The 25,813-nt window shown below is 61.3% G+C and overlaps 1 protein-coding gene across 10 annotated transcripts in view; it reads right to left on the bottom strand.

Moving 5' to 3' along the window:
- Nucleotides 1-25,813, bottom strand: part of WNK2 (WNK lysine deficient protein kinase 2) — a 118,323-nt gene that overhangs the window by 75,555 nt on the left and 16,955 nt on the right. For all 10 annotated transcript variants that reach the window (XM_046023143.1, XM_046023142.1, XM_046023146.1 and 7 more), the window contains 5 exons: nt 10,922-11,094; nt 10,603-10,823; nt 7,202-7,359; nt 5,037-5,125; nt 3,110-3,329 (listed from right to left, as the gene is read on the bottom strand). In XM_046023143.1, coding sequence (XP_045879099.1) covers nt 3,110-3,329; nt 5,037-5,125; nt 7,202-7,359; nt 10,603-10,823; nt 10,922-11,094 — 861 coding nt within the window. The remainder of the gene's footprint in view (nt 1-3,109; nt 3,330-5,036; nt 5,126-7,201; nt 7,360-10,602; nt 10,824-10,921; nt 11,095-25,813) is intronic.

Below are 25,813 nucleotides of genomic sequence, written 5' to 3'. Positions count from 1 at the left end.
CGGTGTGAGACCCTAAGCTTGTCCAGCACTGTTTGGGGTAATATACTGCGTGGTCACAGACGACTCACCAGCAAAACCATAGTCCACAGAGATAGAAATAAATGGGAAGTTTGGTGAAAATGGACATTTACACAGTTTCAAAGTACACCCCTCCATGACACAGTCATTACTTGTCATTCCACATGGAGAGGGCAGACAGACATGTGTCCTCCAGGGCTGGCCATGGTGAGGACACAGCCCCACGCCAAGTGCTCCTGCAGACGGCCGACGCGACCGCCAGGGAGTCGCCCCGCGCCGCGCACAGCAAGGTCACCGAAGACAGTCGCCGCCCAGCGAAGCTCCTGCTAAGAAGGTGTTGCCACACGTCAGAGGACCCCAGGCAGGCCGTGGGCAGCTCTCCCAGTTCTGACGGCTGAGGCAGCTGAGCAGAAAGGTTGCTGTCTGTAGGCAAAGCGGCGGGCCCACGCCGGGCGGCATGGCATCGGGCCTGGATGCCCTCTCCAACGGTTCTTTGTCACACACTTGCAACTTTTCTGTAAGTTCGTGACTGGTCAGAATCTCTCCACCCCACGGGACAGAACGGCAGCCAGCCCTCCACCCGACTCGGGCGCGGGGCCGGGCTGAGGTCAGTGCCGCCCACCCGCCTGCCCCGACCGGAGGGACCGCTGACGGGAAGGCGCCCGCAGACGCGCCCGCCGCTGCTTCTATTTTCTGCTCGTGGCCCCGTTTTCCTTTCCGTCTCTGTCCTCGCGGTCACCCCTGGCGATCCTCTCGAAGGTGTTTCTTCTATTTTTTCCCAGACGGGGAGAGCTTAGCCCCATTCTCTGCCACACCGAAACGTCCACCCCCTGGAGGCCGCGAGGGCGGGAGCGTGGCGTGTGGACATGGGGACACTGGGCCGGGCCGCGAGCCCCTCTCCCGGGGTCCTCACCAGGGGTGACCTCCAGGTCAAAGCCAGCCCATGTCCCCAGAGAAGCTGCCCTTCTCTCAGCCCTGGCGGCACTCGATTGGTCCCCTGTGCCCGCCCAGGAGCCGCCTGCTGGGAGGTGGTTTCGGTGAAGACACCGGTGTAGGGGTTCGCTGGTGCTGGGCCCCGCATTTGGAAGAAGCAGGTGTGATCACGGGAAGCTGTCAGTGAGTGACCGCCCAGAGCGGCTGGGGGCAGTGGGTTCGGAAACGCTGCCCACGAGGGCACCTCGCACAGCGGCGGCCTGGAGAAGCCGGGGAGAGGGAGGGTCCGCCCCAAGGTGGGCAGGGGCTGGACCCGCCAGCAGCCCGCGGCAACGGCCACCCCAGCTGGAGCGCTCACACAGGGCCGAGACCTCGCAGTGGAAACGGGCCGCGGTCAGCTCATCCCTGCCTCATCCTGGTCCCCGAGTAGAGGAGGGTCCCCGCCACTCGGTCATCCCTCCTCAAACACGGTGCCGTCGGCACAGAGTCTGCACTGCTCGAGGGCGCTCCTCATGGGAAGGTGTCCTGAACGGCGACGGGAGAGGCACAGGTCCAGGGGGCACCACCAAGGACTCACGGACACTGCCCACTGAGTCCAGCCGAGAGCCGGGGCCCGCGCAGAGGACGGGCGAGGCAGCAGGCCCAGGCACGGACGCAGGGCCTGTGGGGCCACGGTGAGGGGGAGGCCGTCGAGGCAGAGAAGGGAGGGGTCCCTCGGGAGCATGGGTGGTCCTAGAAAAGGTCCCAGGTCACGTGCGAGCACCTCCACGTCCTACAGCTGAAGAGCGTGTCAATGGAACCAAGAACTGGTCCAGAGCTGGAGAAGATGCCTGGTTCGACAGAGGCACAGGAGCCCCTCTGCTGCGGTCCCCTCGTCCCCACGCACGGCTGTGACACTTGACCCTGCTGGGCTCTCACCAGAATCCATCCTGGGCAGGAAGCCTCCCTGGGCACGTGGAGCAGGCGCGGGGCTCACAGACAGCCTGGAGCGCTGCTGCCACCGAGGCATCCTGAGGGGTCCACACTGGCTCGGCCTCTGCAGCCCTCGTGGCCGCCCCGGGACCCACCTCCCCTCCTGCGGCCCCCGGGACAGCGCTAGCTCCTGGCCTGGTCCCCCGGTGCCACGGGACTCAACCCTTGCTCCCAGGACACCGGCCTGCATGTGACCCAGCTCGGGAATATTCGAGTGTTAACTTCCACAGCCGGGATTGCACGACCACAGCTCATGGGGGACGGCGGTCAGCCCGGTGGAGCGGCGTGTCCCGTTTCTGGGCCCAGGGATGTGACCGGCAGTGGGGAAGGTGTGGATGGCTCCCAGCCACCAGCAGACATCCCGCTCACCACAGGGGCAGGACACAGGCCACCGTCCAGGGCAGGTGGACACCCTCGCACACAGCTCCTGCTCTGCCAGCCCACCCCCGAGGCACCACCCTCCGCGAGGTCCTGGGACCCTCACCCGCTGCGTCCCAGGTGCCGCCTGCCCACAGCTCCAGCCCATGGCCCAGCCAGCCTGTTCCCTCATCCCTGCAGGGCCTGAGGACCCGCACGGATGTCCGTTCCACCTGCAGGGCCGCAGTCCACACCCTCCCCATTAGAAGGCCCCAGGGCCAGGAGGAGCAGCTGCACGGCGACGGCCGGTTTGGGGAGGTGTGCTACATTGTCCGACATTCGGGAGACCTCGCAGCCTCTCCCGCCAGGAGCGTGGTTTCCCCCGCGCTCGCTTCCTGCAGCGAAAACCAGCGTCTCCTTCCTTCCCTGAGCCTCCGTCCCTCCACGACAGCGAACACCCGGCGCCCTGCACCCGGACACAGCGCCCTCGGCAGCAGAGCGATAGCTCAAACCGAAGGCCCGCGTTCGCACACAGCAAGGCTCTGGTCGACCCAGGCCCTTCACGACCTGCCCAAGCACACCCCACGGGGCCCCTCACTGCGCCCCCTCAGGGCGGGTGTGGCTTCTGTGTGGCAGGAGTCCCCCCAGCACCGTCCTTCACAGGCGCACACACACCCCACAACTGGAGTCCGCACACCAGGGTTGCCCAGTCACCATAAGGCCACACCCGTCCTGGGCTCCCGCGCATCTCCGGAGACCTCCCCCTTCCAGGCACACCCCTGCACGCGCGGGGACCCGCCACCCGCTCCGCCAGCCCGCGCCCCGTTACCATCTCCTGCGCCACACCATCAGGCGTCTCCTTCTCCAGGTCAAAGGTGAACTCTATGGCCCCGTTGTCCTTGGGCTTGCCCTTCAGTTTCTTGGGGTCCTCGACCCAGAGCCGCAGGGCGATGGCAGGCTTCCTGCCGTGGTCCTCCTCCGCCAGCTCCACCCTCACGCCCGTGTCCTCTGCGAAGAAGGCGTGGCTCAGCAAGTCCTTGATCTCGTACCTGAAGAGGGGCGACGGGACGGTGAGGGCGCGGCAGCGGCGAGCCCCAGATGGAGCGCCCAGCTCCTTCTAGAAAGTTCTCCGGGTACCACCCAGCAGGCAGCGCTGTCCTCAAGGGGAGCCCGCAACAGTTTACTCCCGGGAAGGGACAATGACCCCCGCACAGAGCCTACTGCATAGCACTGAAGGCTGCTGCTTTCTCTCCTTACGGAAAGGGAACCTCCCTCACCAGAAACTCGGGCAAGTGAAGTTTCCCGACCTGGCTCTGCACCAGGTGGACAGGCCTGCGAAGGTGCCACGAGCTCCCAGGGGTCACAGGCGAGGCTGAATCCAGGAGCCCTGGGCGTCCCGGCTGTCGTCACAGTGGCCGCTCCTCATTCCTAAACAGGAGCTTGTTCCTGGGGCTGTCCTGGGCCTGGCTCCCTCCCAGGGTCCCTTCTGTCCCGGCAGCCCCTCCCGATTACTGCATCCCTGACAGGTGGAGCCCAGGCCGGTGGATGCCGGCCACGCTGGTAAGGGGGAGCAGAAGCATGCCTGAGGGGACCCCTGGGGGGCAGAGGTCGTGGCCCCTGCTGGTCCTGGACGGGAAGGTGGTCTTGTGGGGTCTGCTCTTAGGGTTCTTTAGCTCTATGCGGTTATTTTTCTACTTCTCCGATGTGAGTTCTACTTCACGATTTCTAGATACAAGACAACGATAACCTACAGAGGCAGGAGAGAGCCCAAGGATCAGAATGGGGCAGCTGCGTGGGAGGGGACGGCCATGGTGAGGACAATGACAGAATGGACGTGAGGGCACGGAGGGCGCACAAGGGGGCAAGGAAGAGGTACGGGGAGAGAGGAGAGGCAGGATGAGGGACGAGATGAGGGAAGGGCAGGGGAAGGTGAAGGTGGGAAGAGAGGAAGAAAGAGAGAAGATGAGGTCGGAGTGTGGAGGAGAGGGAGGAATGGGGGGAGGAGGGAGGAAGAAGGGAGAGGGAGGAGGGGAACAGAAGAGGAGGAAGGGGAGATGGGGGAGGTGGGGAAGAGGGAGGGAGGAGGGGGAGGAGGGAGAGGGAGGAGTAAGGTGAGAGGGGGAGGGGAAAGAAAGGAGCGGGCAGAGGGGGAAGAGGGAGAAAGGAGGAGAGAGGAAGGAAGGAAGGAAGGAAGGAAGGAGAAAGGGGGAAGAGGGGGTAGTCAGAGGTAGGGAAGGAAGCCGCAAGGAGGGGGCAAAGACAGGAGGACGGGAGGAAGAAGGGGAGGAGGAGGGAGAGAGGAAGGGGAGGGGGAGGGGAGGAAGGAGGAAGAGGAGAACAGGAAAGGGGAGGGAAGGACTTAGGGGAGAGGGCAGAAGGAGGAGAGGAGGGCAAGAGGGGGTGGGAGGCTTCCTGGCTGAGCCGCTGAGGAGGTGGGGGCTGGTTCTGGGGCAGCTCAAGGGCTCGGACTTGTGGGCTCTGGGCTCAGCTGTGGGTGCACAGAACTCACAAACCGGAGGTGACGGGAGGGACAGGCCGAGGGCATGGGGGAGCCCCTGCTCCAGGCTGGGTGGGTGAGAAGCAGCCGGCCAAGCAGGAGGCTCCAGGACGGCCCCCAAAGCCAGGGATCGTGCCGCAGGCAGCAGAGGTGGGACCCCGGCTTGAAGCAGCCCGTCTCGGGGTCTCCTGCGAGTGTGCGCCGCGCTGCGGTGACTTCAGCGTGAGCAACACCCAGACCTGGCGCCCAGCGGCCTCACCTTTCCTCCTTGTTTTTGCAGATGCACTCCCCAATAATCTCCTTGATTTCGGGATCGTGCACTTTCTCAAAGCTGGCAGGCTTGATGCCCTGTAAGACCAGAGGGGCAGAGTCACTGGCAGGCCAGGCCAGGACCTGGTTCAGCTGCACTAATTCAGGGGGGCGGGGGGGCAGTTAGGGCAGGAGGCAGGAGGGGTGTGAGCCAGCTCATGCTGAGGGAGGAGGGGCTGTCAGGAGCAGCGGGGGGGAGGGGGGGCATTCGCACACGCGGTGTGGTCACGGCTACTGGCCGAGGGCCCCAGGCACTCTGCCCCGCTGCGGCCACGGGCAGGGCTGACGTCCAAGGCCTGGTGGCTCTGGGGTTTTGTAAGTGTCTGTGCCGTGGAGTTCGGCAGCTGGGCGGTTTTCGGGGGTACCCACACCGACCACAGACCTGGTGGGGGCCGGCAAGGTTGGCTGCAGCCGGGCCAGTAAAGCCCATGACACGGGGGAGCCGAACCCTGGGGCATAGCCCTGCAGGCGGGGGCGGGGGGGTTCAGGAGAAGCAGGGGTTGGACCAGGGGCAGGGGCTTGGGGGAGGGACAACTGATTCTTAAGCACACGGAGAGCCTCAACCATCGCATTCTTCAGGAAAACTCTGCCTTCGAAGGCTCATTTTGGCTGGCTTGTTTGGTTTTTTGAACACAGAGAACGGGACACGTGTGGTCTCCCACTGAGCGGGAGTACAGGGTGGCCTCCAGCCCAGAGGCAGGCCCAGGAGTGTAGGAGCCCCAGGGGCTCCTGCTGCCCAGGAGGGGTGCCGTGCCCCAGGCCCCAGGCCCATAACCAGTGGGGGTCGTGTTGGCCCACACGCAGCAGAGTCCGCAGTGACAGACTGGGACACTGGGCTCCAGGTGGGTCCCCCTTGGAGATGAGGAACCTGGACCAGCCACGGAAGCGGAAGAAAGAGAGGTTTAATCACAACAGAAGTCAGGGCCAGGGTCCCAGCGGGAGGCAGGCGGCCTGAGGAACTGTAAGTGCAGGTCAGTGTGGCCCACGCACCCCTCCAAAGGGTCGAGGCCCCCAGAGCAGAAGAACGTGTGAGAGAACAGGTGCTGTTTGGAAGGGGCTCGTGCCCCCCGACTCAGAAGCATGGAGTTGGGGTGCTGGGAGTGGGGACACCAAATTCTTGCAGGACCTGGGGTCAGGGCAGATGCCAGGCCGGACTGGTGCGGCTTTGTGTGCCGGGAGGGGATGGCAGGCCCGCGGGCGTTACTGCAACCCTGCCCATGGTCGGGGAACACACCTCCCGTCCGGTTTCCTCGGGGAGCAAGGGTGGGGCCTGACCTTGCTTTGCCCATGGTGACATGGGTCCACACCAGAGCCCTGCTGCCCGGGGCCTCAATAAGACACCCAGGGTGGCTGAGGGTACCCCAGTGGGAACCAGTCCCATCTCCCCCAGCCCCATCCACGTAGGCACCCAAGAAGCAGGGCTGGCAGGCTACTCCCCCCACACCCCTCCATGGCCCGGGAGGGAGGCCCTAGCCCCCTCGGGTGACCCCTGCCCCATGGAGGACCACTGCCCACAGCCAACAAGCCCACCCTCTCCACCAGCATCAGCAGGGAACCACGAGCCTCCCTCTGCATCTCCCACAAGGACCCGCCAAAAGCCGCCTCCCCGTCTCCCACCATCAGCAGCACAGGAGGGGCTCAGATGAGTGCGTTAAGACTGAAGGAGAGAAATGACCTAAGACCTGCAGGGAGTCAGGGTGGAAGGCGGGGCGAGGGCAGGTGCCCTGGGCTGCCAAGGACCTCACTCCTCGTGCATCTGCTGAAGAGAGGGGGGCACCAGGCCAGAGCGAGGCAGCCAGGACTCGGGGGTCGTGGGGCCTGGTGCCCAGGAAAGGTACGGCCTCACCCAGACAGGACAGCCACGGAGGGAGGACGAGGTGACCTGCTTGCAGAGCTGAAGCCACCTGATTAAAGCTGACGATGGCATGAGTCCACACCAGACACGGGAAAAGCCAGCAGCCCCTGGAGTGGCCCAGAGGAGGGGCCCTCAGGACAGGCGGCCACGCTGCTGAGTTAGACAGCCTGCTTCCCTCTGTGTCAGCACCCTTCCCTGCCTCACGCGGTGCTGGGAGCGCTTCCCTAAGCATGGTCTCTCGTGGTTGCCAGCGGACTCACACAGGTGACCTTCCGGTAGATCTGGGCGGCGTTCTGGCACTCGGAGTAGGGGTACTCCGAGGTGGCCATCTCCAGCATGCACATCCCAAAGGCGTAGACGTCCACAGACTCGTCGTAATGCTCCTCGTACATCTCGGGCGCCATAAACTCAGGGGTGCCTGTACCCAGAAGGAACAGGGGTCAGCGGCAGGGTCAGCGGCCATGGGGCCAGGGATGCCCTCCCCATCAGGCCCAGAACCTGCGGTTCTAACAGGACCGCCCTGCAGACAGTTCCCGAAAACTCCCCAGACCCTCCTGATTCCGGGCGGCAGCAGCACACAGCACGCAGAGCCCCCCAGCTCCGAGCCCCTCACTCCCCGGGCCCCAGCCTGTGCCCCAAACCCGGGAGGCGCTGCATGCGGGGAAGTGCACCCTCCTGGCCCCCGGCCCAACCACCCGCAGAAAGACTCGTGCTCCTCACAGAGCTACCTAAACTGCAAAAACCCAGAAGGCCCCAGGTGTCCCCAGACAGAAACCACAGGGCGGTGTGTCAGCACAGAAAGGAGCGTCGGGGCCTGCAAGGTGTTCCCAGCACAGGCCGTTCCAAAACGACGCTTCCTTGGAATTTTTCAACAGATGGAGTAAAACAAAGTCCTTGGCTGTTCACGCACAGTGACCTCCTCCCCACAGAACAGCAAGGACAGACCCATGAGGACACAGCAGGGGGCTGGGATTCCAGCTAACTTTTCCTTTAGTTATGCTGCTCTGGGTTTTTTGGGTTTTTTTTTTTTCCCCTGTGACAAGCTTCTGCTTTAAAAATCACAAAATCCTATTATCCAAACAGGCCCAAACGATGCCTGTCCAGCCGAACACAAGGCAGAGGGGAACGTCAGAATGTCTCCGCCTTCTCGGTTTCCGCCACCTCAACGCTTTCAAAATGTTCCCGTTTCTTTAAAAGGCCGCCGTGGAACAGAACAGACCGCGTTCACAAGCACGTGTGGGTCACCAGCCGTGTTCCCGGCTCTCTGGGACACAGAAAGGTCGCACAACACTGCATCTTTTTCTCGTGCCCCCGTGATTTCAATTTAACGCCTATTATATGTTTAATGAAACAAGTCAACATTTTGAGAAGAAATGGCAAAATCGGGGATCTATCTTGATGTGTGTATAAAGAATTCTAGGAGATTCTGGGGGCGCCTGGGTGGCTCAGTCAGTCAAACATCTGCCTTCGGCTCAGTTCATGATCTCAGGGTCCTGGGACTGAGTCTGACATTGGGCTTCCTGCTCAGCGGGGAGCCTGCTTCTCCCTCTGAGGCTCCTCCCCACTCATGCTCTCTCTCTCTCTAATAAATAAATAGAATCTTAAAAAAAGAAGAAGAATCCTAGGAGATTCCAAATCAGAAATAATGGGAACAGTGTGGGGAGAGAGCAGGAGTCCAAGGGACCTTGCCCTGGGACTCGTTCCATCTTTTGGGGGTTCTGAACCACATGACTGGGCTGACAATGTTTTGCACTTGGCTGTGTGCACCCAGCGAGGGAAGCCGGCTGAGCCGCCCCAAGGCCCCACACAGCCTGCCTTTCCGGGGGAGCAGGGGAGGTGGGGGTGCAGGGGAGGGGCCAGCTCTGAGCGGGGCGGGGACGCTCACATGTGCTTGGGCCACAGACACACCCTTTCTTCTCTCTCCTCGCTCTGCAGCCACTTAAATCTGAGTGTTAAATAGAACATGCGTGTGTTCACACACGTGTGTGCCCAGGGTACCTCCCTGGTCCCCTGGCCCCACATTCCCAGTGCTCCCACCGCCATGGCCAATACCTGCAGGCAGCACCAGCCTGGGACCTGCCGACAGAAGCGAGAGCGCGGTGACATCATCGGAGGCGGACGGCTCTCGGGAACCAACCCCACAGCGGGCAGGTAACCCACAGCTGTGTGTGCACACGCCGTCAAGGGCCTGGGGCCACAGTGCTGGCGACAATGACACCTTCACACCCAACCCGTACCTCCCTTCCCGTCGGCCAAGAGCCCTCAGGCCTGGTGCCACAGGGCCTCCCCAGAGCAGGGAGAGATGTCCTCGGACACCACCGCCCAATGTCCAACATGGGTCACATCTGAAGTACAAACCCAAACACGGGCACGAACCCCCCCGAGAACCGTACCCAGAAGCAGGTCCTCGGCAGCAGCTTCCGAGACCCCCCCACCCGACCAAAAGCCCTCCACTCAGTGGCTGGCCCTTCGCTGCCCAGGGCCTGGGGAGACATGCTAATTGCCTCCCCTTCTCTGCGCGTTTGGAGCTTCTGGGCCCCCCACCCCAGAGCTGGGCCCCTGTGCTGGGCTTGGGGCCAATGAACCTACTGGAAATGCCAGGCCTTCACATCACCCCATCAGACCACCCAGCACGTGTGTGGTACCCTGATACCCCAGTTCCAGGACAGACTTCTACCAACCAGAGAAGCCCCAGGGGGCTTCCCCAGGCATCCGACCCCAAGGTCAGACCTACAGATCCTGCTCAGAAACTGCCGGCTGCTCAGAGGTGTGCTTCCACCAGCCAGGACCCCCACCCCACCTCACGGAGAGACAAACCGAGACCTAGGTTGGCCCCCACCCCAGCACTCAACTTCCCAGAGCTGCCAGAGGACCATGTCCACAGGGCACCCCAGCGGCCACCCTGCCCCAGATGTCTTATTCCAAATCCACTAACCCCGCCAGAGAAGTTTCCAGATTCCCAGTAGTTCCATCTGCCACAAATAGGCCAAGTTCTGTCCCCAAATGTGCATTAAAACCAGGAGCTTGCAAAACCCTGAGATCACCCTCTTGTCCTGCTGTGTTCCCACATAGGGCTGCAAAGGACAGGGAGCCTCTCCAGGTCCCACCCGACCCCAGCCGATACCATCAGGATTTCTGGAGCCACGCCCCAGAGCAGTCTGGCCCTGCAGCATGCTGGCGCTCCCCAGACGTTTCAAACCCCAGTAAGGCCACCCCGAAGCTCTTCCAAGCACTCCCTCCGCAAGGCCCTGGAGTGGCCCCAGCCAGCGCCCACCATGTGCAGGGACCCCAGCACAGCCCGGTCCCTGTGTAGCAGCCGTGAACAGGGCCACACCCACCAAGGCCACGGGGGCTTCTCAGAGGAGGACAAGAAACACAGAAAGACAAGCCTAGCAAACCGGGACCCACACCAAATCCCTCGGCCCCAGGGCCCCAAGCTGGCTCTGGGCCCCCCAACCCCCAGGGACTCCCCACAGGGGGGCCTCAGGGCCCGGGGCACCAGACTCCTTGCCCATTCCACCTCAATGGACACCAACCCTGAGTCCCTCTGTCATCAAGGCCTCCTTCCCACCGAGTGTCCGCAGTCTGCAGACCCCAGAGGCCTCAGCCCCAGACCCACACAGCCGGGGACCCCCAGGCAGCGCCCCGGGCCACGGCTCACCGATCACACTCTTGGCGAAGGACGCCCTCTTGAGCGTGGCCAGGCCCAAGTCGCCGATCTTCACGGAGCCGGTGGGCCCCGTGATGAAGATGTTGTCGCACTTGAGGTCCCGGTGGATGATGGGGGGCGTCCTGGTGTGCAGGAACAGCAGCCCCTTCAGGATCTGCCGGCACCAGCTGCGGAGGACCTTGGGCTTCATCACCTTGAACCGCTTCAGATACCTGCGGGGGTGGGGGGGGGGGCGCTCCTGAGACCAGCCCTGGCCCGACGGAAACCCCCGCGTCCCCGGGGTCCGGCCAGCGGGTGGGGGCGTGCTCACGTCTTCAGCGTCCCCGAGGTCATCAGCTCGGTCACCAGCACGATGCACCTCTTCCCCCTGGCGCTGGACTCCCAGAAGTCATAGAAGCGCACGATGTTGGGGTGCTGCAGGCCCTTGAGCATCTCGGCCTCCTCTTTGAACCGCTGCCTCTCCAGCTTGGTGAGCTTCCGGTCCTGCAGAGACACATGGGCCAAGGGTCAGCCACCGCCGCTGCGGACGCTCTCCCCATAGTGGGGGGCCCGGGCAGGAGCCCACCAGCTGCCCCTGCAGCTCTGCAGGTGAGGACGCGGCGGAGGGAGGGGACCAGGCATCCAGCAGTCACTCTGCCGCGGCCCCCACCCTCGACCCCGCACGAGCCCTGCACCAGGACCTCGGCAGAAAGATCTCTGGCAGCCAGAGACAGCTCGAAAACCCACACGGCAGCACGCACACGCCCCCTCCCAGAAAACGCCTCCACGGCCTCGCGTCCTCCACACCCACTCTGATGCTGCCGCAACAGACATCAGTCCAGTTCCAGCTCACACGCAACTTCGAGGACATGTTCACGACCAGAGCGGATGCAAACCAGAAAACCAGGGGACCCGATGACAGACCAGGGTCCCTCCCGGGCCCGGGAGTGTTGCAGGGCACAGCAGACACGCCTCCCGGGTCTGCGGCTGAGCCCGACCGTAAGTTCACGTGGGACACGGCAACACCTGGGTGCTGGGAGTCCCTGCACAGTACCGCCCACGTGGGGCTCCAGCCACAGCCCACGAGAAAGACCACCAACACCCTCACCACGTTCGACCCCCACCGCCAGCGCTCCCCCACACCCGTCTGCCACCACCCAGCCCTGCCCGTCTGGCTGCAGCCAGCAGCCTGGAGTGGTCCTTCCAGACGCCCTCCAGTGGACTCTTACCACACAGTACCCAGAACAAACCCATGAGCTCTGTGGTTTCCAGCCTCATCCCACAGGGAACCACACCTCTGCGGGCCCCGGGGTGGCTGTCTCCCCTCACCTGAGCCCCGCACCAGCCCTGCCCCCACAAACCCTTATCAGCCTCTTGCTACACAAGAGGGGCCTGGCGGAGCAAGCAGATACCGGGCAGACCATAGCACAGCTGACCCCAGGAAAACACAGAATTCGGGGCCAGAGGCAACTTCAAAAAAATCTAGTTTATGTGCTCACGGGGATGGGGGGGCTGACACACAGTAGCTAAGAGCAGGATTCTGCTTAAAAAGGAATGACCAAAGGGGCGCCTGGGTGGCTCGGTCATTAAGCCTCTGCCTTCGGCTCAGGTCATGATTCCAGGGTCCTGGGATCGAGCCCCACATCGGGCTCCCTGCTCAGCGGGGAGCCTGCTTCTCCCTCTCCCACTCCCCCTGCTTGTGTTTCCTCTCTCACAGTCTGTCAAAAAATTAAATAAAATCTTAAAAAAAAAAAAAGAACAATCAAGAAAGTGCTCTTGCAAATTAAGGCTACAGTTTTAGTCTATAATCGAGCGAAACACTAGGTACAAAAACACCAACATTTAATCCAGTCAGTGACATGGAAACACGCTTCACTCAGCAAAGATTATGGTTTATTTAAGAAAAGTCAAGCCACAGACTAGAAAAACTATTCTCAATAATGTATCTGACAAGGGACTCCATCCAGAACACGGAACTCCTACAGCCCCATTTAAAAAAAAAAAAAAAAAAAAAAGGAGGCATGAACAGGTCAGATGAAGACACGGCCAACAAGCGCGTGACAAGGTGCTGGCCATCCTCAGTCGCTAGGAAAATGCCAGTTCCAGCCCGGAGCATCCCTTGGATGCCCACCGACAGGTCGAAGTAAGAGGAGGTTGGTTCCACACGCTGGGTGGCCGGGAGCAGCTGGGGCCCCGGACACACGGCCGTTGGATGTGCAAGGGAGCGCCAGTGGGGTCCACCCCTGCTCCAGGCCCAACCTCTGCCCGCCGGGAACCTCTGCAGGATGGCACAGGGGTTCAGAGCAGCATGGCCCAGAACAGCACCAAACACCCGGAAAAGCAGAGCGGGCGGGCGGCTGGGGCGGAGGGGCAGCGCTGGGAGTGCGTCCTCCAAATGCCCCCCCTGCCGTGACTTCCACACCAGCCAAACGACATGCAACCGCACGGCCCACGACATGTTCTCTCCCGCATGACAACCGAGGCTACCTTCTGGGCACCCCCAGTCCAGCCGTCACGGCAAGCGTGCCCTCAAATTCCAGCACAACCCAGGGGAAGGGGGACAGGGCAAAGCTATCGGCAGGGCCCAGCGGTGTGGGGGAGAGGAGAGGGGACGGGTGCGGGGCACTCCCCACCCCCACCAGAGGAAACTCAGAACGCTTCACGTGCATCAGTGATCCTTTCTGCATCACTCAGCAGAAGGGAAAGACTTCACTGGACTTTCAGAGAAGAAGTTGTGCTCTAAACGACATAACTAACAAGCCCCAAGCCCCGAGAGGGAGAGGAGGGCAGCCCTCGGATGCCAAAGACTCAGCGGGAATGTGGTCGGACTTCCAGGTTGGTGCCTCTGGCGACTGGGCTGGGCCTGGACGTGGGAGGCGGGAGGGAGCGGGAGCATTTATATCCTAAGCCACCGAGCTATTTTTAGCGGCGTGACACACTGCTTGATCATTTAAAAGGTCAGCTGGCATGTCCTCAGAGTGCTGCCCAGTGCCCCTCACAGAGCTGGCCCCAGTCCTGGTCACTGTGTGCTGATGGCCCGTCAGCCCCATCAGACCAGCAACTCCACGGCGGGGAGCCACTGTTTGTGGGATCAAGTCCTAACCGAGGCGCTGGGAGGCCTCGAGTTCATGGACCAGGGCAGGAGGGAAGCCCCCAGTCCTGCAGGCGTCAGGCTGTTCCTGCACGGGTGGGGTCCAGTTCCCCCCACTAGACGCGGAGGAGAGGTCGCTTACACCAGCTTCCCACCCACTAGGTGCCCCAGAGTAGCGGGAGCCCGTCAGGAGGACGCTGTCTCCTCTCCTGCAGGACAAGGGCTGCGCTGGTCGGGGACAGCCACCTCTGAGCAGGGCAGGCAGCCAGGCAGTCGCAGCCCGGGTCCGACCAGCCTCTCCCACACAGCCCGGGGGTCAGCAGCTCTGCCCACACAGAGGCAACAGGGGTAGTCCCCTGCCTCTGGGGCCTCTGCAGTCCTCTCCTCAGCCAGGCAAAGCCCAACCAGGCCTATGGGGAGCAGGGCTGCCGGGTGACCCTGCACCCAGGCAGGTGAAGGTGAAGGCGGGATCCACACACAGGACAGAGAGGGGACGTGGGCAGTCAGAAGACGGTGCCCAGAATTAGCAAAGCTAGAGTCCTGGGGCCACTAACTGGCATGTGTCCTCTCTCCAGCCCATCTGGCTATCAATCAAAACAAAAGAAAGCCTCGAGGACCTCTGTTGAGAGCTGCCCCATGTTAGGGCAGTGGCCCAGCACGGGGCTCCAGGGATGCTGACCCAGGAGGAGGGTCTCTGTAATCCCTAGCCCCCCTGTGAGAGGGCCTCTCCCAGGCCTGGAGGCGCGTCTGGGCTGCTGTGTTCCCCAGCAGAGGCAGGGAGGTGGTGTGGGGTCTGGGGCGTCCCTGGGGTGGTGACCGCATGGAGAGGGCACCAGCGTCTGCCTCACTCAGTCACCAGATGGTCACTGAGGTTGCGGGTGCACAGGAAGGACTGGTTGGGGGTGGGGAGGGTGGCATGTACATACAGCCACACTGTCTGAAAACCAGGGTGAAGGGACAGGTCCCCAAGGCCAGGGGAAACTCAGGTGAGTAGATAGCCGCAGCCACGCAGGCCGCTGTGGTTTCCGTCGGCACAGGGTCAGAGGCCACCCGGGCCTTGAGGACCACAGGCAGACACTGGGCCCGGCCTGGTGGGGAGCGCAGCTCGGTGGGGCCGTCCTGACCCTCCGGGAGCTGAGCTCCGCCCCCCACCGCACACACTCTTCCCATTATGACCTGCTCCTTCTCATGCTGGCAGAGGTTTTAAAACTAAACTCACTTTTCTAAACACAAGAGCCCTCCTCGACCTCAGCCTAAACAAAGAAGTCTGTAGGTTTCTCCCAGTTCCCGACTACAATAAAGGCTGTGAACACGAACACCCCGGTCCCCGCCCCTCCGGGCAGACACAGCGAGAGGGCTTCCTGCGCCGGATCACCTCTCTCCAGGACCCCAAGCCTCGAGGATGCGTCCTTATGCAACTTGGATGAGGGCCCCGTCCCTCCCCGATGGGCAGTGCCACCAGCTGGCCAGGTGCTCCCTACTCCCCAGGGGCTAGGAAAACAGGGGTGCCCTCAGAGTGGGCAGGGACCCAAACTGTCCCCACAAGTTTAGGGAGCATAAAGGCCATCCCTGCCAGCATTTTGGGAACATTCTGAAACAGCTCCACGGCCCTTTTGCAAACACGTGGATAAAAGTGCCTTTAGCGGAGGCGTGGGCTGACGCTCCCAACCACAGATCTGAGGTACGCAGCGCGCCCGCAAGTCTTCCTGATGACCCGCGCTCACGTGGCCTCCCGAAAATGATGCAGCCCCGAATTTCAGGCTCTTCGTTTCCCACGCTCGTGGGCTCTGAGGACCACGCTTCTGGACTGAGTTACCATACAGGACACGGCGTCCAGCTGACCGCACGGACAGACAGCAGGGGGAACGGAACCTCCGACAAGCCAAGAGAGCCCTGCCCCGTCACCAGCCATCAGCAGGGGGGATCCCTAACTGGCTAGATGGAGGCCGTGGCCTCGGGCTCAGGTCAGTGGGCAGAGGGGGCGGGGAGCCACTTACAGCCACGTCAAAGGGCAGTCCTGCCGGCCCAGCCCTAGGACAGCCTCCACCAGTTCCACGGACACACCGTGGGCTGTCACCCTGCCCAGAGTGGCCCCACCCTGGATCCTCACTGGGGCCTAGTGTGACTTCTCCTTTGGGCCGGACTGGCCCTGAGTGGTCCACGCCTGCCCACCGTCAGGCAGCCCCTCCCTCTGCCCCAGGGGACAGTCAGCCCTAGAGAGAGGTGATCTGAGGCCCAGCAGCAGCCAGGACCTGCTCTGACCACATCGCCTGTCGGGTTTTAGGAAGGTCAGCCCTACCCTGGGCTGCTTCCCCGCAGGGACACCTCATGACAGATGTGGACACACCATGGTCACAACCAGCCGAGATGAACACCCCCACCAAGGACACCTGCGGGGATGGGTGGGTGGGCAGGACACTTGATACTACTCCACCTCAAGGCCTGCTGGGCCAGAGCCCATCCCCCTGCACAGGGTCCAAGGGCTGCGGGACACCAGAGTAGCAGTGAAGCGTAAGGTCATTGCAACAACCTGCTGAAAGTTGTGGACCCTCCCCAGAAAGCAGACCCTCTGCCTGGCACGCCTCTAACCCCAGCAACCCACAGAACCGCAGCTGAGCCATACTCAGGCATGGGTGGGGGGCCTGACACCTCCCACTGCAGAAGGCAGCGTCTGGCCCCACCCTCTAAAGCCCTCCCCTAGAAAGAAGCAAGTAGGACCTCGCTCCTCTTTCTAGCCTGAGCAATTCCTCCAACAGACCTAAGATGGCCCCAGAGGCCAGGAAGCAGGGGCTTCAGCCACCAACGGTCTCAGGCCAGTGTCTGCTCAGTGGACATGCTCCCAAGCCTGAACATCTACAGAGTCCCTCCAGGCTGGGTGCTGCCCCAGGGGGCAGGGCAGGAGGTGGGTGTCCCTACAGGCTGGGCAGTGCCCCAGGGGGTGGGGTAGGGGGTGGGGTGTCCCTACAGGCTGGGTAGTGCCCCAGGGGGTGGGGTAGTCCCCCCAGACTGGGCAATGTCCCAGGGGGCGGGGCAGGAGGTGGATGTCCCTACAGGCTGGGCAGTGCCCCAGGGGGTGGGGGAGGGGGTGGGGTGTCCCTACAGGCTGGGCGATGCCCTTGGGGGCGGGGCGGGGGTGGGGGTGTCCCTCCAGGCCAGGCAGTAAGAGGGGGCCGGGGATATCCCTCCAAGCTGGGCAGTGCCCCAGGGGGCGGGGGCACCCTGCCAGACAGACCCCGTGTGTGTGATCCACAGAGGCTGAGGGAAGTAGGGGGTGAAGAAAGGCCCCAGAGCTGTGCACAGACTCCTGGGTTCCTCCCAAGTTGACAGTAAGAGCCTCAGTGCCAGAATCAAGACAAGACAGTAGGTGCTCACTGCACACACACCTGAAATGAGCCCCCAGCTCTGGGTGTGACTCCAGCGGAGAGACAGGAGTCCCCGCATTCGGCCCAGGACAGTAGCCATAAGCCGTATGTGGCTGTGAGGGCTTGAAGAGCATCTCATCAAAACACAGAGGTCACCTAAGTGTAAGATACCTATACACCAGCTTTCTAACACAGTCATTTTTTTATAATTATTTTAACCTCATTAACATTCTTATATTTTCCATGTGAAAAAAAGAGTATTTTGGATGTACTGAACAAAACAAAAACATTATTAATTCCACCTGCTCGTTTTACACATTCAGTGTGCCCATTACGGCATGCATTACACACGTAGCTCACATTCCCTCCCTACAGGATGGCACTGCCCTCCTGTACGCACCAGGCTGCAGACCAGGAGCCGAGCCACGGGGCAGAGCATCCAAAGTCTGGCAGGCAAGACTCCAGCTTTCAGGCTACTTTCTCCAGAGGCTCAGAAGCTAGGGGAATGGATAAAACAGAACAGAGCACTGCTCATGAAGGCTGTGCTCAATTCCAGACAGGATTAACATGACCTGCCCCTATTTATTGCAGTATCCACTGGGAACAAAAGTAAATATTCTCTAGAGGAAAACAAAATCACCCACAATTTCAAATATCTCCATAAGCTTTAAATACACCAGTCAAAAATGGCCAGGCCAACTAGGAGCTGAGACCAAATGACAAAAAATCAACAGGGGAAAAAAACAAACAAACAAACAATAGCAACAAACCCCCCAAAGATCCAAATATTGTAGGTATCAGACAGACATTAACACTTCTGTGATTAGTGGAGTCCAGAAAACAGATAGCCGAGAGAGAGAAAGAGAGAGAGAAATCAAGAAACAGACTCTTAATTATAGAGAACAGACTGCTGGTACCAGAGGGGAGTTGGGTGGGGGGTGGGGAAAACAGGTGATGGGGATGAAGGATGGCACTTGCTGTGAGAGCAATGGGTGTTGTATGGAAGCACTGAATCACTATATTGTACACCTGAAATTAATATAACACTGTATGATAACTGGAATTATGATAACATTTAAAACCATAAAAAAATTAAAATTTGGTAAAGAAGAAAGATAGATAACCAAGATTCACCAGAACTAAAATCCATGCAATAAGAACCAAAAGAAAGCTAGAACTAAGAAATTAAATAGAGAACCCAATATATAAGCTTAACAGCAAAAAAGACACAGCTGAAGATGGGATCAGCAAACTGGAAGATAAGACCATAGAACATATGCAGACTGGAACGTGGAAGCACAAATATGTGGAAAATACAGAAAAGAGGATAGAAAGCTCATAGAACACAGCGAAGAGTTCCAACCTACAGGTAAACAGGATTCCAGGAGAAGAGGGCATAAGGATGAGACAGAAGCAACATGCCTACAACAACATTGCCAAGTTTTCCAAAACTGAAGCAAGACCTCCAGACATACATTCAAGCAGTGCTATAAGTCGCGAGCAAATTAAATACAAAAAAACAAACCACACTAGGTACATTACAGCAAAATAAAAACAAAAATCAGGGGCGCCTGGGTGGCTAAGTTGGTTAAGCAACTGCCTTCGGCTCAGGTCATGATCCCAGAGTCCTGGGATCGAGTCCCACATTAGGCTCCCAGCTCCATGCGGAGTCTGTTTCTCCCTCTGACCTCTCCTCTCATGCTGTCTCATTCTGTCTCTCTCTCTCAAATAAATAAATAAAATCTATAAATAAATAAATAAAAATCAAACACATAAAGGAAATCTTAGAAGCAACATTACAAAAGGCAGGCAGGAGGCAGGGGTGGGTAGACCGAGTTGAGTGCTCTAAGACCCTTATACGCCCAGGGTATGGGAGATGTCAAGGATGTGTCATTATCTCTGGCAGAACCAATAAAACTTACAGGGAAATGCATGACAAACTTCCTGAAGGCAAATTCACAGCCCTAATAATGGTATGTCCAGCTAAAGGATGGACTCGTCATGCCACACCTCAGCTGCTCCAAGTCCTACTGTGTACATACACAAGGATGCAGTGAAATAATGACCGAAACTTACAAGTTCCCAGTGACATCAAGTAAAATAAAATGGCAGGTGAAATAAGCTTTTGGCCACCATCCTACTGTGCACCATCCTCCATCCTGCCCCCCCTTGGCCATCTACCCTACAGCTCAGGTGTCCTGGGTATGGCCACGCAGAAGCACCACCATCCCATCGCTCTGATGACCTCTGGGAAGATAACACGTGTCCCTCCCCAAATCAAAATGGAATTCCAAATCCAACAGGGAGCCAGTGCTCAGTGGGCTCCCCTCCTGCGGTGGGTTCACTCCCCAGGTAATAGTCAAGCGACGTCCCCAGTCACGACGGCCGCATCTGGCACCCCAGGGGACTCTCTGCTCCTGCCTCCAACGGGTGGGAACAACTCTGATGGCCAGTTGTAAAAACTGGAGGTCTGACACCCTGATCGGAGGTCAGGAAGTCCCTCCTGGATGCTCACACCCTGGCAGGCAGGGAGATGCCACTTCAGGCAAACATTTACCAACAGCCCTGGCCAGGCCCAGAAAGGTATCCTTGGGCAAGACCTCGGCCCTCACGTCTCCACCCTGATGCTGTCCAGGTCACAGCGAGCAGAGCGGCTCCCCACCAGCAGGTTGGCTGCAGCTGCACCCCAGCCAACCACTCCCGCTGCTTCCAGTTCCGTGGCTACAGGCTACTAGGGGGGCCTGAGTGCCGAGTCCTGGGGGTCCTGGGGGTCAGTGTTAGGAGGGCGTGGCTGAAACGGCACAGCTAGGGATAAGCAGGCCTCTGCCCAGCAGACTGATGAGGGTGGGGACAGCCTCCCTGGACATAGCCCTGCTGGGGGGCACCGTCTCGCACTGCGACCCCACCACACACCAATGGGATCACTATGCTACCTATGGCCAACCTCCTCGTTTCCTGGGCTGCCTTTCCCAAAACCCAGAGCAGTCCAGGAAGAAAGGGAATGAAATCCCTCCATCTTGTAGCTGCTCCAGGGCCCGGGCAGCCCCACGGCCGGCCGGCAGAGCAAGCAGGAGAGCAAGGAAGCAAATGAGCCAACAATGGAAATATGCCTCCACCCCTCACCTCGGCATCCCAGAGCAGAGGGGCCTGCCTCCCCGCCCTCCCTGTGGGGCTGCCCAGGGCTGTGGCCCTGAGACCCCACCCATGCGATCCTGGGACCGTGGTGGTGCCGCAGCAGACAGCCAACCGATCTCAGAGCAGAGTGCACATGCTCCAGGCTGGGAGACTTGCAGGCCCCAGGGTTCGGGCACAGTGGGGTGAGTTCCCGAAGCTCACCCTCCCACTCACCATCCGCGGGGCAGCTCTGCACAAAGCAGGGTTCACTCACAGGCCAACCACAGCAGGTGCCTGACCGTGCCCAGCACTCCCAGTCCCCAGCACGGGCCCAAGCAGCCCATGGCCCTGGCCGCCCCAGCCCCAGCCCACTTTGCTCACCCCTGAGCCTCCCACACACCCCATGGCCACCCCCAGACCCACAGGCAGGGGCATCAAAGGCGAGCAGTGGTGGTGCTTATTAACGAAGAAAGTGGGGATGCCACTCCCTGAGAGCCAGCCAGCCACGCCCCATGGGGCCTGCCCATCCAATCGTAGGTCAGGGCCCCACTCCCCCGGGGCACAGCCCCCTCCCTGCACTGGCATTGAGAAGAGTGCCAGCCTCGCTCACTGGCGCCCTTGAATGTCCTTCGTCCATGTGGACACAGGTAGGCCCCCGGTGCCGTGGGCACCCGAGACTCCCCAGGTCGGGGTCGGGGCTCAGGCTGCATGTGACCAACAGGCCATTGGCTTCCTTCCTGAGGCTGTGCTGTGCTCACGGTCTCCTGTTCTGGGGTCACCGTCCTTGCAGTATGCAGCGTGCGTCCCGGATCCAAGAAGCAGCCCGGGGGCGGGGGGGGGGGGGTGTCCTGCATCGGGCCCTGGGCAGTGGCAGCCCCAGAGCTCCCACCGCGCTCCCCTAACCAGAGAGGCAGTGCCCGCCCAAAGCTACACAGCCCGCCCAAAGCTACACAGCCCGAAGCTGGTTTTGTTTCCTCGGTCAGGCACAGCTCTCTCCCCGCTGCTGAGCTGTGCCTCCCCCAAAACGCCACAATCCACAGATCCCGGCGCCTCTGAGCACCGGACTACAGGGGTGTGGAGGTCGGTGCGCACAGGATGGGGCACAGCAGGCCGCCCGTGACAGCACCCGTGCTCTCCCTCCGCGAAAATCCCTTTCCTCTACTGCTGTGGGCGGCGGCTCCAGAGGCTGCAAGAGCCCCACGTGCCGGAAGGCTGCGGCACTCAGCAGGGACTCTCACCCTCGCCCCCACAGGGAAGTCGTCCAAAACCTCGATGCCTGGGCATGTGGCCGCAATTCTTCACTGCGTGGCTATTTATAGCCTAAAAACTAGCCAGAAGGATGGAGAAGCGGGGAGTGGGAAGCGGGGAGCGGGGAGCCAGGCGGGGCTGCAGGTGAAAAGCACCAGGCTGGGCCAGGCTGGGATTTAACAAAACTCCCACGTGCAGGCCAGAGGATGAATGAGAAGGGCGGCCTTCAGGAGGCAAGCGTGGGAGCTCCGCTTCCTCTTCCCCGCGGCCCGATTCTCTGTGATCCGCTGAGCTTCACGATGATGCTAGGCGGCCACATCCCTATGCTGGGCTTCTTTCCTCCCCGAGGGGAGGGCACCATGGTGCAGACTTCCCCACACGCCCCCTCCCATGTCTGCTCCCTAGATGGCTTCAGAGCTGGCCTCCCTGGAGCACAATTCCTAATTCTGTCAAACCCACAAGCCCTCAACGCCTCGTCCCGCTGGGCTCTGGCTCAAGAACACATGTGGACAGCACCTACCGTGTGCCGACTGGCGGCAGGCAGAGCCCTGTGCGGTGGCGGCCACGGTGCCATCCACCCTCCAGCCTGCACGGGGGTGTTCAAACAAGACTGAGCGTCTGGGAAGACGACTAACCTACGAGGCACGGCCAATGATAATGAGACTGAGGAGGCTGGATGGTGGCCCGTTTGGGATTTCCATGATGACAAGGCAGAAATAACTCCACTGGGCCTCAGTAAGTGTCCAGCTCCGCCGGCCTTGCCTCTGATCTAGACAGCCCAGGCCTGGCCCCAGGGCCCCTGCAAGCTGCCCTCACCCCCACTGGGCAGATGAAGAGATGGAGGGTCAGGGAGCGGCTCAGCATACCAGCAGCCCGCCTCCACCGTGCGTTCCCCAAGGAAGCCTGGGAGAAGGCATCTGAGGGGCTGCCAGCTGCACGCCCTGCTGGGCCAGCTGCACGCCCTGCTGGGCCTGCTCCCCAGGGCCTCCTCTCCCTGAGGACACCAAGTCTGCCACGCGCCATCCTCAGCACTCAAGCACAGACCTGACCCTCCCCAGGCCTGCCACCCCCATCCTCCTGGTGTCCTGGTCAAGGACACATGGGAATCCACCCCCCCCAGCCACCACACCCACGTATACAGGGGCTAGGCAGGCAGGCCGATGCCCCCGAGTCTCCTGGATGTCCCACTGGCGGTGCCTCAGCGAGGGGTGCCAAATGCAGAGGTCACCTGTGGTCCCGGCCACCAGGACCAGGGTGAGTGGGGGCAGCCCTGATCCCCCCCAAGAAACAAGAGGGCCCACGTGATAAGGAAGACACAGACTGCAGACATCATGCCATTCATCTGGGCCTGGCAGGGGCAGGAAGACAGCTCAGGAGGAGACACCAGGACGACCCTCGTGGCCTCGGTGGCCTTATCTGTACAAAGGGCCCCGGACAAAGCATGGGAACTGTGCCCCCATAGATGCCCTGTCCCAGACCCTGTCTACACAGCCACGGGCGGCCCTCAGACCTCCCTGAGCACGGCCCCAGCTCTGTCTGTGCGGCGCTCACTCAAAGAGTAAAAGTCAACACCAAAGATAAAATAAAGTCTCTCCGCAGTGCCAAAAATACCTCCCCGCGGGATGAGGGAGCAGGCGCCAGCTTCCACAGCAGCAACTGTTGCTATGGATACAGGGCTCCAGCTGGGGGGGGGGAGAGAGGGATGACAAGGGGACAGAAAGGACAGAAATGGGGAGGGAGGCAGAGATGGGGGAGGGCAGAGAGACGGGAGGGGAGAGAGATGGGGAGAGGACAGAGATAGGGGAGGGGGCAGAGGTGGGGGCAGGAGGACAGAGATGACAAAGGGACAGAGATGGGGGAGAGGGGATAGGGGGACAGAGATAGGGGAGGAGAGAGAGATGGGGGAGGGGGACAGAGATGGAGGGAGAGAGATGGTGAGGGAGGCAGAGATGGGGAGGGGACAGAGATGGGGGAGGGAGAGAGATGGGGAGGAGACAGAGATGTAGGAGAGGGGACAGGGATGGGAAGGAAGGCAGAGATGGGGGAAGGGGGACAGATGGGGAGGGGGACAGAGATAGGGGCACGAGAGAGGCTGGTCAGTGGTGAGGAGGAAGGTACCCGCAGAGTGTCAGGCAGCCCTGGCCCTCCGGCCCGGCCATGGAAAGCTGGTCCGCAAGCCAGACTTCGGTTCTCGGTGAACCAGAAGTAGTATTTGCAGCAGAAAGCAAAGGCAGTGAAGGGATCTTCCACAAGCCCGTGTGCTCATGTGACCTAAACACAACAGGTCCCCCCGACAGCCTTGATTCCTAACACCGGCTGCCGACTCCCTCCAGCATGTGTGTGGTTCTGTGACGGGTGGACAGAGGCATGAGCAACCCCCCCTCCACGAGCCAAGCCTGGGGCAGGAGCCTCGGGGCTCAGAGGCTGAGTTGTCCCAGAGCCCCCTGGGCTGCAGGCTGGGGCCAGCCACCACTGCCCAGAGCTTCCACCCCGTGGGGCCTGGGCTCGGGTGCCAGGCTCTCTCCGGAGGCCTCTCTGCCTTACAAAAGCTGCCTGGCCCCAGGCCTTTCATCACCAGGGGCCCCGTCCCCAGCAGCGATGAGCCAGGAGGCCGCCTGCAGGGACGGGTTCCCAGAAAGGGGCTGCGGCTACCCGCTGCCCCCACGGCTCTGGCACCTCACACCCAGCGGTCACCTTGCCCCTAAGCCATTTTCATATTAACATACCAACCAGGCCGGGGGGGGGGGGGGGGGGGGGGGGGGGCGGTTAAGACGCCCCTCCGCCCCCGCACGCAGGCCACCTACCCTGGGAGGCACCGCCCCCAGACTCCAGCCCCACTCTGCTCACAGCGAGCCTCACCCACGGCCCCCTGTTGTCCTCCCAGGGTGGCCTCCGCAGGCCCTGGGCGCACGCTGTCCACCGGGAGGCAGGACGTCTTCCTGTCACTGCCTCAGCGAACAGGTGCTGCAGCCCAGTAGCACGCCGAGTCTCTTCAGTTCTGGGCCCGGAAGCAAGGAGGAAGCCTCCCAGCCAAGTCCGGGAGCTACACACACAGGGCCACTTCCTGCCGGGCGCCTCGGAGAATCCATGCCTTGTCCACATTCTAGAGGCCACCACGTCCTCCTGTCGGAAGGACCCAGGGGTGACACCAGGCCCACCTAGATAAGCCAGGATCATCCCCCATCTCAGGATCCTTAAGGCAACCACATCCACAGGTTGGGGCCCGGGGCCCGGGGCCCACCATCCAGCTTCCTACGTGTCTCTCCCACCTGCCTGAGCCTGGGGCCTGGAGCCCCCCATGGGTTCAGACTGCCGACCCCCCACAGCCCCCAGGTAGCAGGGGCTCCAGACGGAACCCCCCACACGGTCAGACTGCCGACCCCCCCCCCCACAGCCCTGGGCAGCAGGGGCTCCAACCTGCCGTCCCCAAAGCGCAGCAGAGGCCTCACGGCGGGGCTCTGTGTTGCCACCAGGATCCCCCGCTAAGGCGCTCCAGGGCAGTGGAGGGCGTCTGCGGCATTACAGCCTTCATGGGCCTCCGAGTCCCCAAGACAAGGAGAAGCCTGCCTCCCTGGGCTGTGGTCAGTGCTCCACAAGCGGAGGGAAGCAGGTCAGCATGCGGCTCCTGTGAGCTCTCAGAAAATTGCCACAGTGGTCATTACAATCATTAATAATTATACTTGGAGACCAAGGTCTTTGAAAACCCCCATGATCCGACCTCTGCCCAACTACGGTACCCCAGCCCCTCCCACAGTACTTTCCTCCCCGAGGAGAACACTGGGAGCAGAAACCCTCCACGGGAAGGCCACGGGACACCTGCCTGCACGTTCCATTCCGGCAGTTCCTGCCCCGCCCAAGGAGGAGAACTCCCCTCCTCCCCCCGCAGGGCTGTGGCTGGGCAGCGGGGACCCTGAGCCTCTGTTCCCAGCCAGCAGATCCCCAGTCTGCATTCCCGTGGACACGCCCCCAGGGCAGGCAGTCCTCTTCTGCAGAACGCCCACCCGAGAAAACACATGTGTGCCCCCAGGCCAGTGACGGGTGTCTAGCCAGCAAGAAGAGAAGCTGCCTCGGGAGCCAGTGGGGCAACACGGCGGGCCACGGGGCAGGCGTGCAACGTGGCAGCCCAGCCCAGGCCACTCGGGCCCCATGATGCCGGCCGCGTGCTAACCCTCCGCAGGGCTGTCAGACGCCCAGGCTAAGCCCCAGGCCCCCTGGCTTCTCTAAGCCTCTCCCCAAAGCCTGTGGCCAAGAGTTTGTCCCAAGGGGTGTCTGAAGGGCAAGCCCCCTCTGTGACCTGTGGGCAGGCTGGCAGCCGAGCGAGAGGCCCAGCTGGTTCCAGGCAGAAAGCTAACACGGCAGCCTCCGCTCCCCCCTGCCAAAGGGCCCTGCTCTGCTCTCAGACACAAGG

The sequence above is a fragment of the Meles meles genome, chromosome 11 (genome assembly GCF_922984935.1).
Source record: "Meles meles chromosome 11, mMelMel3.1 paternal haplotype, whole genome shotgun sequence".
In the NCBI taxonomy this organism is placed as follows: domain Eukaryota; kingdom Metazoa; phylum Chordata; class Mammalia; order Carnivora; family Mustelidae; genus Meles; species Meles meles.
The sequence above is the reverse complement of the archived record's forward strand: the minus strand, read 5'-3'. Positions and strand labels throughout refer to the sequence as shown.